This window comes from Nicotiana tabacum, chromosome 18 (assembly GCF_000715075.1).
Source record: "Nicotiana tabacum cultivar K326 chromosome 18, ASM71507v2, whole genome shotgun sequence".
NCBI lineage: Eukaryota > Viridiplantae > Streptophyta > Magnoliopsida > Solanales > Solanaceae > Nicotiana > Nicotiana tabacum.
The window spans coordinates 133,578,698-133,594,167 of NC_134097.1; the positions used below are offsets into that span (position 1 = coordinate 133,578,698).

At 37.5% G+C, this 15,470-nt stretch overlaps 1 protein-coding gene across 2 annotated transcripts; it reads right to left on the reverse strand.

Moving 5' to 3' along the window:
• Positions 1–1,162: 1,162 nt before the first annotated feature.
• LOC107784752 (uncharacterized) lies at positions 1,163–11,906 on the reverse strand. 2 transcript variants are annotated; one of them, XM_016605928.2, is made up of 11 exons: positions 11,512–11,906; positions 10,884–10,966; positions 10,624–10,759; positions 9,437–9,921; positions 9,260–9,307; positions 8,876–9,050; positions 7,627–7,739; positions 7,423–7,519; positions 7,044–7,263; positions 6,642–6,795; positions 1,163–2,196 (listed from the first exon to the last, which is right to left on the reverse strand). In XM_016605928.2, exons 1-11 carry the CDS (start codon positions 11,702–11,704, stop codon positions 1,795–1,797), a joined length of 2,106 nt encoding a protein of 701 aa, XP_016461414.1. In that variant the 5' UTR covers positions 11,705–11,906; the 3' UTR covers positions 1,163–1,794. The 2 variants fall into 2 exon arrangements, with proteins under 2 accessions (XP_016461414.1, XP_016461415.1); XM_016605929.2 differs by having other exon boundaries at positions 10,624–10,772.
• Positions 11,907–15,470: the final 3,564 nt, after the last annotated feature.

Genomic DNA, 15,470 nt, shown 5'->3' on the forward strand with positions numbered 1-15,470 from the left:
AATTTTAACAAATCCAAACAGCATTAAATACTATAATCATATTTTCCATTAAAAGAAGATATGATTATAGGCAGGGGTGTTGGTTTAGTTTTGAGTCTGGATGGGTCAAAGGTGTATTGGGCCATTTATTGGGCCTGTAGAGATGATTTGGATGGTGTATTGGTATATAATTGCGCGCGGCGCGCAAATATATATATAACTTACGCAAATTGCCGATTGATTAATTTATTTGAAACTAAATGTGATATAATCATAATATTTAAGATTAGTTGCCTATTATAGACTTCTAATTAATGTTAAAAACTATAATTATTATTATTATATATATTTTGGCAAAATGTGTAAAAAGCTAGTAATTTAAATAATTCTTCTAAAGATAATTTATAAATATATTTTATTCAGTTATTATTAATCGAGAAGCGTCGCAAATTAATTAAAAAGGGGAGGGCCAGAATTGATCGTCAACAACCAGTCCTTGTGATATTGTATGGAGTCCAGCCAGTTTATGTGTTGATTATTGATGATCTTCGTTCGAGTTATGTCATTTGTTATTTGGCTTGCCTAGCGGGTAGGGTTAGGTGCTGTCACGACTTGGAGACAGCTTGGATTTGGAAATCGAATCTCTCAGTCGGCGAGGGAATTCGGGACCCAGAGTTCTGTTCTCCCCCGATTGCAAGTCCATTTTAAATTCAAAAGCCTTAAACCCACACTTTACTTTCATGTCCAGAACTAGAACAACTACCCGGCCTCTTCTCCTTCTTGTCCTCTTGTACTTTCGTTCTTCTTATTCTCATATCCGGAACCGGAACAAACAGAAATTTTGGCTCATGACAGGATGTTTCCGATAGACCCTCAGCTTGATGAAAGTATTCCAAAATAGCTTTTAAAAACCGGTGGTGAAGAAGCCTTAAAATTCTTAAGGAAGGCATTAAAAAGCATTTGAAAAAAGGACATTAACATCAACAAAAGATTAAGATAACTGAAGCACAAGAAATGCTCGACCAAATAAATGTGTGTATGTTGAGTAGTTCATTTTATCATCAATTTGGGATTGGGATCTTTAATCTACCTTTAATAGCAATGCTGAATTGACAAAACTGCAAAAAAAGATTGTTGTTACCTATGTTTGTTCTTTTGCGTTCCGTCTTAGGAGAAAAGTAAGGAAAATTCATCAAAGTTTAACATTAATTTTTTGTGTAGAAACATACAAAAGAGAAAAAAGAAATAGAAAGCAAGTTTAATAAATAACAATACAATTTTGAGTTGTACAGGCCCGAGCGAAGGGTAGCAATAACCACTTTTAAATCCGATATTTAAAATATATCCATAATTTACAATGTATTTAAAGATTAACCAATTCACCTAAACTTCAGGACTAATATCCTGAATTTGAAAATTCAGGATACTTTTTGAGCTGCTAGTTTCAAATACTACTAATTTAAAATTCAAGACATAAAATTCGAACTTCAGGATACAATCTTCGAACTTTAGGACATGATGTCCTGAAGTTTGAATTTTGAGGTTTAAATCTAGGACGTTGTGTCTTGAAGTTTGAGTGAAATTAGCTAATCTTAAACACATTGTAAACTGTGAATATATTTTAAACAACATGCTTAAAAGTGGCTAGCTGGTGTCATTTCCACTACACGCCTCCTACAACTAAACTCCGAAAACCATTTCCGTATTTAATGCCTCTCACCAGCATAGGTACGAGGTAACTGTTTATCCAAAAAGCAAAGTACTAACGCCAGGCCTACCATGATTTACGGGGTAAAAATTTCACGAAAGGTGCAATCAGATGCAATCAACTCCTGTAACAATGTGGAAAACTTTTTTCATCTCCGCGATGGGATCTGCAATTCTGGATTTTGTACGCCAAGCAATATGCTCATCAGGTCTCACTAAAATGGCTCCTCTGTCTGTCATCTGACACATTTCCCACCAGGATGGAAAATCTGATGAGCTCTTCACTTCCACGACTTCAAAAAATTTCCAGGGAGTCGATGCAGCCTCACTTCTTCCGGTTTCATTAATACTTCCGTTTGGCCATATTACACAAACCTTTAAAGGCACTTTAAAATTGTTCGCCACCTCTATAGCAGCTCGAGCTAGATAGTAGGACTCCTCCAGTGGTGCTATTATAAGGACAAACTCAACCTTATCTCCAGATACAAGGTCTAGAGTAGAGAATATTTCCTGAATAAGATCTACTGTTAGAAAAAAATAATGAAACCTGAAACAGGATGACTGCAGGTTGAATATTGTAATCTATTGCAAAGATCGAGATAAATTAAAAATCCCCATTTGATTCAATTATTTGGCTTCTCCTGTGAGAATGTACGGGAGAAAATATTATTGATTAATTATGACAATGATACAATGAGCCTTATTTATATATAATACATGTCCTACTCCTAATACATATAGGATTAGGGTTATTTACTACTATTTAACTATCAAACTAACACTCCCTCTCAAGTTGGTGCATATAAATCATATGTACCGAGCTTGTTACATATATAACTAATACGAGGACCAGTGAGGGACTTGGTGAAATTATCAGCAAGCTGATCATTCGACTTCACAAACTTTGTAGCAATATCTTCTGAGAGTATCTTTTCTCTAACAAAGTGACAGTCAATCTCGATGTGTTTAGTTCTCTCGTTGAACACTGGATTTGACGCAATATGAAGAGCAGCTTGATTATCACACACAAGTCTCATCTGACTAATCTCACCAAATTTCAACTCCTTGAGCAATTGTTTGATCCAAATTAGCTCACATGTCGCCATAGCCATTGCTCGATATTCTGCTTCTGCACTAGACCGAGCAACCACATTCTGTTTCTTGCTCTTCCAAGACACCAAATTTCCTCCTACTAAGACACAATATCCAGACGTAGAACGTCTATCAGAAGGTGATCCTGCCCAATCAGCATCAGAGTATCCAACGATCTGCTCATGACCTCGATCCTCAAATAATAAGCCTTTGCCTGGAGCTGATTTTATATACCGAAGAATGCGAACAACTGCATCCCAATGACTATCACAGGGAGAATCCATAAACTGACTCACAACACTCACAGGAAAGGAAATGTCAAATCTAGTCAATGTGAGGTAATTTAATTTACCAACCAACCGCCTATATCTTGCGGGATCGCTAAGAGGCTCCCCCTATCCTGGCAGAAGTTTAGAATTCGGATCCATCGGAGTATCAACAGGTCTACAACCTGTCATTCTTGTCTCCTCAAGAATATCTAAGGCATACTTCCGTTGTGAGATCACAATACCTGAGCGACCTCAATACCCAGAAAATACTTTAATCTGCCCAGATCCTTAGTCTGAAAGTGCTGAAAAAGATGTTGCTTCAACTTACTAATACCATCCTGATCATTGCCAGCAATAACAATATCGTCAACATAAACGACCAGATAAATACAGAGATTTGAACCAGAATGTCGATAAAATACAGAGTGATCAGTTTCACTACGAGTCATGCCAAACTCCTGAATAACTGTGCTGAACTTACCAAACCAGGCTCGAGGAGACTGCTTTAGACCATAGAGGGACCGGTGCAACCAACATACAAGGCCACTAGACTCCTCCTGAGCAACAAAACCAGGTGGTTGCTCCATATAAACCTCATCCTCAAGGTCACCGTGAAGAAAAGCATTCTTAATGTCCAACTGATAGAGAGGCCAATGGCGAACAGCAGCCATGGATAGAAAAAGGCGGACTGATGCAATTGTAGCCACGGGAGAGAAAGTATCACTGTAATCGAGTCCAAATATCTGAGTATATCCTTTGGCAACAAGACGAGTCTTAAGTCGATCAACCTGGCCATCTGGACCAACTTTGACTGCATACACCCAACGACAACCAACAGTCGATTTACCCGATGGAAGAGGAACAAGCTCCCAAGTACCACTCGTATGTAAAGTAGACATCTCGACAATCATAGCATGTCGCCATCCGGGATGAGACAGTGCTTCACCTGTAGACTTAGGGATGGAAACAGAGGACAAAGATGACACAAATGCACAATGGGATGGTGAGAGACGATGGTAACTTAAACCGACATAATGAGGATTAGGATTAAGTGTAAACCATATACCTTTTCGTAGTGCAATCGGTTGATTAAGAGGAGACAAGTCCGCAGTATTAGCAGGGTCAGGTGCAGGACGTGAATCAGCTGGGCCTGATGCTGGGTGCGGACGACGATGATAAGTCAGGAGTGGTGGAGCTGTATAAGGTTGAATTGGACTAGGTGGTGGCACTAGAGCTATAGTTGGTGGAACTGGACTAGGTGGTAGCACTGGACTCGGTGGTGGCACTGGAGCTATAGGTGGTGGAGCTGCAACTGGAACTGTAGGCAGTGGAGCTATGGAGGAAGATGAATGGGAGATAGGGACTGAATCTCCAAAAGAATGAACCGGTAGCACCTCAGAAATATCTAAGTGATTAACTGGACCTGTGAAATATGATTGGGTTTCAAAGAAGGTAACATCAGCAGACATAAGAAATCGTTGAAGGTCAGGAGAATAACATCGATATCCCTTTTGCGTTCTCGAGTAACCCAGAAATATGCATTTAAGAGCACGAGGGGCTAACTTATCTTTTCTTGGAGTAAGGTCGTGAACAAAGCACGTACTCCCAAAGACACAGGGTGGAAGAGAACAAAGGTAAGTGGGGAAACAGGAAAGGGAATGGAACTTGATTTTGGATAGCTGAACATGGCAGACGATTAATAAGATAACAAGATGTAAGAACTGCATCTCCCCAAAAATGCAGCGGAACATGAGATTGTATGAGTAAAGTACGAGCAGTTTCAATAAGATGTCTATTCTTTCTTTCAGCTACCCCATTTTGTTGGGATGTGTACGGACAAGATGTTTGATGAATAATCCCATGAGAGTTCACAAACTGCTGAAATGGGAAAGACAAATACTCTAGGGCATTATCACTACGAAATGTGCGAATAGAAACCCCAAATTGATTTTGAATTTCAGCGTTGAAGGTCTGAAAAATGGAAAACAACTCGGATCGATTTTTCATCAAAAATATCCAAGTGCACCTGGAATAATCATCAATGAAACTGACAAAGTAGCGGAATCCCAAGGTAGAACTGACCCGACTAGGACCCCAAACATCTGAATGGACTAAAGTAAAAGGTGACTCTGCTCGATTATCAAGACGCCGCGGGAAATGGGAGCGGGTATACTTACCGAGCTGACATGACTCACACTCTAGAGTGGACAAGTGAGATAAGCCAGGTACCATTTTCCGAAGTTTTGACAAACTGTGATGTCCTAACCGTTTATGTAACAAATCTGGTGAATCAGTAACGGGACAAGTTATTGGAGGAAGACAAGATACGAGTCCATGTGATTTTGCAAGGATAAGGTAATAAAGTCCATCTGATTCACGTCCGGTACCAATGATCCGCCCTGTACTGCGTTCCTGTATAAAAACAAGGTCATCAAGAAATAAAACAGGAGATTTAAGGGATTTGGCTAAGCGACTAACGGCTATGAGATTAAAAGGACTACTAGGAACATAAAGAACGGAGTCTAAAGGTAAGGAAGGAAGTGGACTTGCTTGACCTATTGCAGTTGCCATGGCTTGAGACTCATTGGTCATTGTGACTGTTGGAAGAGATTGAGAATATGAAATACTAGTGAAAAGAAATTTGTTACCAGAAATATGATCAGATGCACCTAAATCAATGACCCAAGACTCAGAAGGTGGAGATTGGGAGACACAAGTCATGCTACTATTTGTTGGAACAACGGAGGCTAATCCTGAAGATGTCTGTTTACGTGTTTTGTACTGAAGGAACTCAATATAATCCAGTAAAGAAACCATCTGGATGGGATTCAATGCATTGGATCCAACGGATTGTGAGTTAAAGGCTTAGGATACGAATGCCATTATAATATCGTGCCGGAAAAAGCAGAAATTTTTTGGGGACCACTGTTCACGCCAGAAAAATCACTGTAGCTCGCCGGAAAAAACTCAAAGTGGTCGGAATTTGATTTGAACTAGATGGGTAGGCTCGGAATTGTGAGGAGAGCAAGCTGTCCTGAAGGAATTTCGCGAAAAAATGGCCGGAAACACTGTCACGCGCCGGCGCGTGGGCATCGGAGCTTCGCCGGAAAATTTCTTCCGGCGGCGCGTGGCGGCACGTGGGGGGTCTTCTGACGGAGAATTTTTTATGGGTTGGTCGCCGGAGGCCGATCTACTTCGTGGTGGTATTGGTTTTTGCACAACACTGACGAAAAGTGGCTTTTTGTTACGGACGGCCTCTTAAGTCGCCGGAAAAATTGCACGGCAACGAGGTTTTTCTTCCCGGAGGCCGCTGGAATGATGCACAGCGATAATTTTCTCACTGAAGCTCTGATACCATGTGAGAATGCACGGGAGAAAATATTATTGATTAATTATGACAATGATACAATGAGCCCTATTTATATATAATACATGTCTTACTCCTAATACATATGGGATTAGGGTTATTTACTACTATTTAACTATCAAACTAACATCTCCAAACATGTGCCAAGAGATGAACGATATGAAAAGACCATGATCTAACAAGGTCCAGCTCCTACAAAGGCAATGTCCGCTTGAAAGAGTCCATACCTTACTTGACGGGTTAGAAAGCAGTTTAACATTCATATGAGGGAGCCTTGATCCAGGTTCCGAGCAAGGAATATAATCCCTCCTTCGTCCTGAAGGTGCTTCATGCGCATTCAACCCACTAAAATCATCAAACACGAATGCTCCTTTTCGGTACCTAATGTAAACACATTGAAATTAGAGTACTGATGCAAACAAGTATTGCCAAAAGGATTATTTAAGATATAAACAATCATCTGGCGTACACCTGAGATGTCTTTTTTTGGAGTTCTATTCAGAGTTGAGTCTATTCAGAGTTGAGTCAGTATCCAGCATTTATAGGAGCCCATGAACTAGACAACTTTAATGACAAAATCAGCTTGAGCAATTTGCATTAAATAGATAACATAAAAGTAGATACGCAACCTGAAACCAAGATCCTCAGCAGGGAACTGGAGCTGAAGGCTCTGTCCTCCTTCAAATATCTGTCTTACTTTTGCTAGCCTTGCAGATCCAAGTGGATTATTTTCATTCAATACAAAATCTGAGAGTTGTGCACGACCAATGCTGAATATTCCATCTAATATTGTCCTTTGAAGTCCAGATGGCAGAACAGAACCAACCGTGTTATTAAGAGCTCGATGTACTGCAGGCAAAAACACATAATGTCTTTAATCAGATATTAATGTAATACAGATTAAGTCTAAGTTTGCACTTTACCTGCATTTGCTATTGTTGGATCAAGACCAAGTGCAGCAGGAACTATCATTGCCCTGATGTAATAAAGATTAAGTTTGCACTTTACCTGCATTTGCTATTGTTGGATCAAGACCAAGTGCAGCAGGAACTCTCATTGCCGCCTTAAAGTTTTGGACGCTAAGTGCTGTATTAAATTGGGCTATCTGAAACATTTTAAGGAGTGTGTGAAGCTCAGAGGAAGAAAATCAGAAAATCGGTAATATTGTATATTAATATGCATTATCAAACCAAGAATTGAGGAAATGAATACCTGACTACGTTCTAGTTCATACGAGGTAAGAATTGATATTGGTGAGATACCCTTGATTACAGAAGCTAATTTCCACGCAAGATTATGAGCATCTTGAATACCAGTATTCATCCCTGAATAAAAGAAGACATCTTGAGCATATTTCCTTCCCCCAGTCTGAACTATTAAATCCTCAAATAAACAACAACAACAGCTGCAGATATATTCCATGAAGTGGAGTAGGGTGCATCTTGCATGACACCTTAGATCTTCACACCACCTAACTTAAAAGTTATCAAGATGCAGTTATTTTATCCCTGCGGAATAGAAAACATTCCTACAGGTTCTTTTAATTTTTCCCCTTCTCTTTGAGATATCTTTCTCATATTCGAACAATCTCATCTAAACGTTTAATAAGTTATCAAGGGGAAATGACACTATTATTTACCTAATGTATTTTTTTAATAATGGTGGGGTCCAGCTTACGCGCACTCTCGACTATTCCACTGGATACCTGCTACCTTCGCCAGCACAAGTATCGGATTAACTTTGCCCGCCCAGGCTTAGACAGATGCTAGGTCTCAAAGATTTTCACCCACTTCATCGACTGCTAGGTCACACCCTTGGTGCCCTAATTATGCCTTTAAAAACTACTCTTTAAGAGTTGACCATGGATTCATGCCAAGCATGTCATATTTTGTTGATAGGGACAAGGACAGCTTTGATTGCATACTGAACCATCTCATTCAAAAGCTTTAAATGCTCGAGAGGGAACACTATTATAAACTTAATTATTTACTTGATTTTGTTCTTAAAATTACCATATAACAATCAAGTTCTAGGTCTATAGTCAGATACAATATCAATTGTGTTAAATTACCAGTGCAATGCATAGTAGCTAACATAAAAATGTGGTTACTGATTGCAGTTCAGATCTCCTCCAACCTGCTAAAGCTATCTTGGGCTTAATTTAAGCTAATTATAGCTTTGAAATTTTATGCTTACGCTGAAATCTTTTACCTGCCTCCCTCAGAAATAACTTTGTGATTTTTACCTTTACATCAGCATCTCAGGAAGCAGCCTCGTTCGTCTCAATGACAATAATACATTATACGACTATGCATTAATTTATTTTCTCTCCCCCTCCCCTCCCCCAACTCTCTCAGCAGCAAAGGAATTGCAATAAAGTTATCCTTAAAATATCTAAGACTTGACAAGATAATAGCTCTACAAAACAAAAACTTAATCAATGCACAAATAGATTGCATACCAAAACCACCGGCAGGAGGAAATCGATGAGCAGCATCACCAGCAAGGATTATCCTGTTGTTACGAGACAGAAACTTCTCAGCTACTTCAGCATGCATCACCCAAGGCTTAATATCCATCACATTGACGTCTGCAAGCTCTTGGCCGATCAATTTGAAAATCAATCTCTTACACATCTACAACCAATTGTAAAGTACAAAGAACAACATGGTAAATAAACCATATTAGTTCAACTGTCAAGCATTGCAGCCATAGCCCCCATATTGTAGTAGATCCAAACAAATCCGGAGGAACAAAAACCCATTGATTCATTCTCTTCCACTAATGGAAAATTTTAAGAACTGATAGAGTAAGCAAAAGATTCAACAAAAGAGTAGAAAAACACCTCGCAACTAAAGTCCTCAAGCTTTTGTTGAGGTGGATAAAATGGTACCTACAAAATTTTGACCAAAGCTATCAATAATGCCGTTAACCAATAACAACAGATTCAGATTTATAAATGCAAGCAAGTGGATACTATAGCACTGAGCCAAATTCTCACATAATTAAAGAACTGGTTTACCTGCAGGACAAATTCCCCTTGCTTGAGATCATGCGCAACAAGAACACCAATAGCATCTTTATTAAAGATGAAAAACAGCATGCCAGGTCTTTCTTTGATGAGATACTTCCCTAACTCTTGGCTTTGGAAGTGGACACTAACAAGATTTTGTAAGTCCTTTTCACCTCTCATGTTAATTCCTAAGGACTTTCTGACGGTACTTCCTGCACCATCTGTACCAACAAGGAAACGACACTGAATATCTCTCTTTATATACTTCCCTTCAGTAAGGAAAGATGCCGTTACACTGACTCCATGATCAGCATCATTGATTGCTATGCACTCATGCCCCATAAAGATCTTCCTCTCGCCAATAGAGCCATGCTCACGCTTTTCAGAGTTTATCATACAGAAATCGAGTTTCTCAAGGTGCTTCAGCAGTAACCTGGAGAGCTTGTACTGGGAGAAGTGTGCAACAGAGACAGGACTCACAATCCGATCAAAATCTGACAAACAAAATGGAAAATGTTTGCAGAAAACAAAAGAATCACCAATATGCATATAAGACATATCTTCCACGAAGCAAACTCAACAAATTTGTGATGCAATAGGTGTATCTAATAAGATGGATACCATACTACTCTCCCCAGCTCATTTAACGAAACATATTTTCCATTGGAATGTAGAAATGTCTGACACGTTATTGAAATAATAGTAGTTATAAACCTGCCAATAATTCATGGATTCGAGATCACTTGAATTTCAATCTAAAATTGCAATTGACTCAATTATATCTTCACTGATTGTGAACGGGCACAATTTAATTCCATTTCATATGTTGAGAGGATCTGAGGTGAACAAAATGTAATTTGATGACTTAAGAAACCATAAAGTGCAAAATGTCCCATGTAACATTTTGTATTCAGCAATACATTAAGAAAGTCATAAAGTGCAAAACGTCTCATGTAACATTTTGTATTCACCAATATATTAAGAAAGAGAAAACAACATTGCAGCATCCATTTTAAGGAGTAGAAGAGCTAAGACAAATCGCTTAAAAACTTGGTCATATTCACTTCTTAATTTTGCATTAGTTTAGACCATTTAACATAAAACTTGACAGGGAGAGTATTTACTTTGCAATAACAATATGAATAAATTAATGACTTAAAGCATAACAATTTACAAACCACATATACAAATCCTACCTTGAGGCTGCATATGATCAACAGCACCTAAAATAGGTCCTGTCAGTGATGTACAATATATAAACTTTCTCCAAAACTCTACTGGCGGTTGAGATCTTAGAATCTCGTCTCCAAGACCATCCAATTTGCGAAATATCTAGAAACAATAGCTACATCAAAACAAACGTCTTTCAATCAAAATACTCTCAAATCTCAGCTACTCTCTAGGCAACACAACAAAAGGCAAACAAAAAAAAATGCTTCCACATGACAAAACCAACCTCCATAGACCGGTTGTTGATGAAGTGTGCTTGAGGGTGTTTGGAAAAGACCTTGCTCCTCTCTAAGATCGCACATTTTACACCTAACGAATACAAAACAGAAATTATAGTCCAAATATCAAAACAGAACCCCAGAAAATAATTTTCACCCCTCAGTTATGACCTAAACTCATTTTCCTTCACAGCGTCTCAACTCTTGGTCCATCTCACTTATTTCAGTCATTGTGTGAATGATCATAACTATTTCGTAATTCATCTTAATTGTACAACCGGATTTTATATTCAACCAACCACTCGAAAATGTCCAGAAACTGATTTAAGATAAGTGAAACAATTTTCCACAATAGTATTTTACATGTAAAAAAGGTATCCTCCATACCAAGCACCTATCAGGGGCGGAGCTAGAATACGACCTATGGGTTCGGCCGAACCCAGTAGCTTTTGTCCGTACCACATATTTGTCTTTATAAATTCATCCAATATATATAATTTATTAATTTAGAACACAGTAATTTCAAACAGATTAGATTCTCGAACCCATAAACTTTAAGTCCGAGCTCCGCCTCTGCCTATGGCATTTGAAAATATCTAAATAGGGCAATAGGGGAAAAGGGTAACAAGAAATTACCAAGTTTTGTAAGAAGTATGGAGAGGACAAGACCAACTGGACCAGCGCCGATGATCAACACCGGCAAGACAGAATCGTCACTTGTAACAGATTTGGAGTCTGAAAATGCTCTTCCTCTAAATGACTGCCCACTCACTCTGATGTTGCAGAGACCAATGCAACTCCTTCTTGCACTAATCCCCCAAATTCCCATTCCCTTTCCTGGAGCCCAACTCTAATTAACTCAGAACTTTATTTCTGATGTTTAGGGGGGCAAAAAGAAGAATTTTCCCACAAACTCGTATTTCCTCCTGCTTCTGTACACCTATGTAGCATCACCAGTACTCGCGTTCGCCATTTGAGATAACCTGTTCAAGCACGTGTAGCCTCCTTCGCCAAGCTTTAAAAATTAGCTTGAAGTGTTTTTTCTCAAAGTGATTTTATTAAATAGTATTTTTTTAATTTATTTTTTAAAAAGTTGAAGCGTTTGGCGAATTTTTGGAAGAAAAAAATGATTTTGAGGATATACAGAAGCAGTATTTTTGGAGAAACAGAAAAAAATAGATTCTTTTTAAAAGTACTACTTTTTTAAAGCACTTTTGAGAAAAATATACTTGGAAGTAGTTTTTAAAAGCTTGGTCAAACACTAATTGCCGCTCAGAATTATTTTTCAAATTAATTAGCCAAACACAAATTATTTCTCACAAAAAGCACTTTTGAGAAAAGCAGAAAAGTACGATCAAAATAAGCTGATTTTTGCAGCTTGGCCAAACAGACAATGTGTTTGGCTAATTAATTTAAAAATCACTTCCAAACAGCAATTAGTGTTTGGTTGAGGTTGTAAAAAGTGTATTTTTCTCAAAAGTGTTTTTTCAAAAAAGTGCTTTTGGGAAGAAACTATTTTTTTCTGTTTCTCCAAAATTGTTTTTGTTTCTCCTCAAAAAATATTTTTTTTCTTCCAAAAACCTTATCAAACACTTCAACTTTGAAGGAAAAAATACTTTTTTAGGAAAAAAAATACTTCTAGGTTTGAAGAAGCTTGGCCAAACAGACTATCCATCTGACAGTAGCACAAGCAATGAGTTAAATAATCACATGTAATCTTTGTTTCCAATAGCAACAACATCATAGGGACAAATTTCATAATAGCTTGCACATGAGAAAATTAATATTACAACCATTATAATGACTCATAACCTATTTGATTAAGTTGGAAAAATTAGCTTATTTTGAAAAATATTTTTTTAAAAAGTATTTTTTTCAAAAGTACTTTTGGCGAAAAGTAATTTGTGTTTGGCTAATTAATTTGAAAAGCGCTTCTAAGCATCAATTTGTGTTTGGGCAAGCTTTTAAAAAGTGTTTCTAAGTGTATTTTTCTTAAAAGTGCTTCTTGGAAGAAGCTATTTTTTTCCGCTTTTCCAAAAATGTTTCTGCTTCTACACAAGAGTACTTTTTTTCTTCTAAAAGCTTGGCCAAATACTTCAATTTTAAAGAAAGGGAGAAGGTCCGAATTTATCCCTCTACTATTGTATATTATTTACATTTGACCTCCATTATGCTTTTCGTCCATTACAACCCCTACCGTTAATAAACTTTTTAGATTTGCCCCTAACCCTAACGCCGCTCTAATGTGGCAGGCAAACCCTCGAATTTTTGTCCATGTCAGCTGCCAAGTCAGATGGTCCCACCAAATTAAAATATCTAAACCCATAAATTTGACCCAAAAGATGTTCTTGCTGACCCTCCCCCTATCTCTTTCTCTTTCTCTTCTCGAAAAGTTTTATGGTGTGCCTCACACAACTTATGTTAGTTGTGCGAGGCTCCTTTTTGTGTCATAAATTTGTGGACCACAATCTTACAATTCTGGGTCCACAAAAAATTGGGTCCACAAAACTGTAAGACAAAAAAGATGCCTCATACAACTAGTGTAAGGTGTATGAGACACAAAATAAAATTTTCCCTCTTTCTCAGTTTCTTTGTGAAATTTATATGTAGTCAGAAATTCTTTGATGCCCTTATAATAAAACTTCTTGCTCTCTTAAATATTTTTCCAGTTCCTTTACTCCAAAATGTCCAGTTTCATATATTTTTAGTTACACATTTTCCTCACTTATAACTCTATTTTTTCAAGTTGTTCGTGTGAATCCAAGGTATATTTCTGGGTAAGAATTAAGTAATTCATGATTTACTTCTTCTTTGTTTCATCTTGTATTTTTTGGTATTAGCCAAATACAGGGATTGACATTTGAAACATGAATTTTAGACATAACTTCGTTTTGCTAATCTCCCATAAAAAAAATCCAAAATCAAGTGAAAGCGAGACTTATGAGAACCATCATTCAAAGGTTTGTATACTCCAAACAGCTTAACGTCATATAGCTCAAACATAAAATAGAGAAAAGTCTTAAGTTTCCCAAACTAAATCTGTTTTTTTTTTTTTCTTAATCTGAATTTTGGCAAAAATTAAATTAGAACAATGTTTGGAATTTTTGAATAGACAAAGGTCTTGGTAACTTGAAACTTGAGCAGAGAACAAGATTTTTGACACAAATATTTATTTTTAGAACAACGTTTGGAATTCTTCAATTATTAAACCATTCTTAAACATCTCCGCTGATGATTCTTGATTCTTTAGAGAGATGTTTGGTTATAGCAGAAACAAGGAAGATAGAACTATAAGAAAAGAGAATATTTTCGGGTTGGTTAGTGACTCATCGGTGGTTCTCTATTTGGTGTTCACTATTTTTATTGATGATATTTATTAGAGGGGGAGGTTGGAAGGATGAAGGGTAATGGGTTATGGTATGGGTTGGGCTTGATAAGTGAACGGGTGTAATGTATGTATTTGTGGCCCTTAAAAACCTACTTTTTTGGTCAAGTTTATGGGTTTAGGTATTTTAATTTGGTGGGACTATCTGTCTTGGCATCTGACATGGACAAAAATTCGAAGGATTGCCTGCCACATTGGAGGGTCGTTAGGGTTAGGGGCAAATCTGAAAAGTTTGTTAACGGTAGGGGCTAGAATGGATGAAAAGTATAACTGAGGTCAAATATAAACAATATACACCAGTAAAAGGATAAATCCGGACATTCTCCCTTAGAAAAAGCATTTTTTTTTAAAAAAAAAAAGGTGCTTTTCAGCTTAGAGAAGCTTAGTCAAACAAGTAATCGATAAACCTAGCCACGTCTGATATTAGCATAGCGAACTTGCACAATTATTAACAACGGAAAAGAGTGATATTTGCCTACTGTACTATTAAAATTAATTATATTTATCCTCTATTAACGTATTAGATGTTAAATACTCTTGCCGTTACCATTTTGAATATAATTACCCCTCTCAGTAACGGACCAACGGACCCACATTCTACATTGCCACGTGGAGGCAATCTGTTCAATACCTGGTTATTATCCAACCATACCCACTTTCCTAGACCTATCCTTTCCGATTTTTACAAAAGGGTCAACTTTTCCGTTCACCATCTCTGACATTTTCTCTCTTTTGTATCTGACTTTACAGTTTATATTCTCTCTATATTGCATCACCCAAAAATGATGATAAAATTCCATGATCGCAGGCAAAACTCAAAGATTAACAGGTAGTTACAAGCTTTAATGATTGGTTGATATTCAATTACTGTAATGACCCGGCCAATCGTTTTGTGTATTTGATCTCCGTACCCTATTTGATGCTTTTCGTGTACTTATTTATGGTTATGTAACTTGCGAGGATGGTTGGTTTGATTTCGGGGAGGTTTGGGATTGAATTAGAACACTTAGTTTTAGTTTGGAAGCTTAAGTTGGAAGTGTTGACCAAGTTTGACTTTTATGTATTTGACCTCAGATCGAAGTTTTGGTAGTTCCGTTGGGTCCGAATGGTGATTTTGGACTTAGACGTATGTTCGAATTTGGCTCTAATTGGCGAAGTTGGAAGTTTGAAGGTTTAGAAGTTCATAGATTTGACCTATAGTTGACTTTGT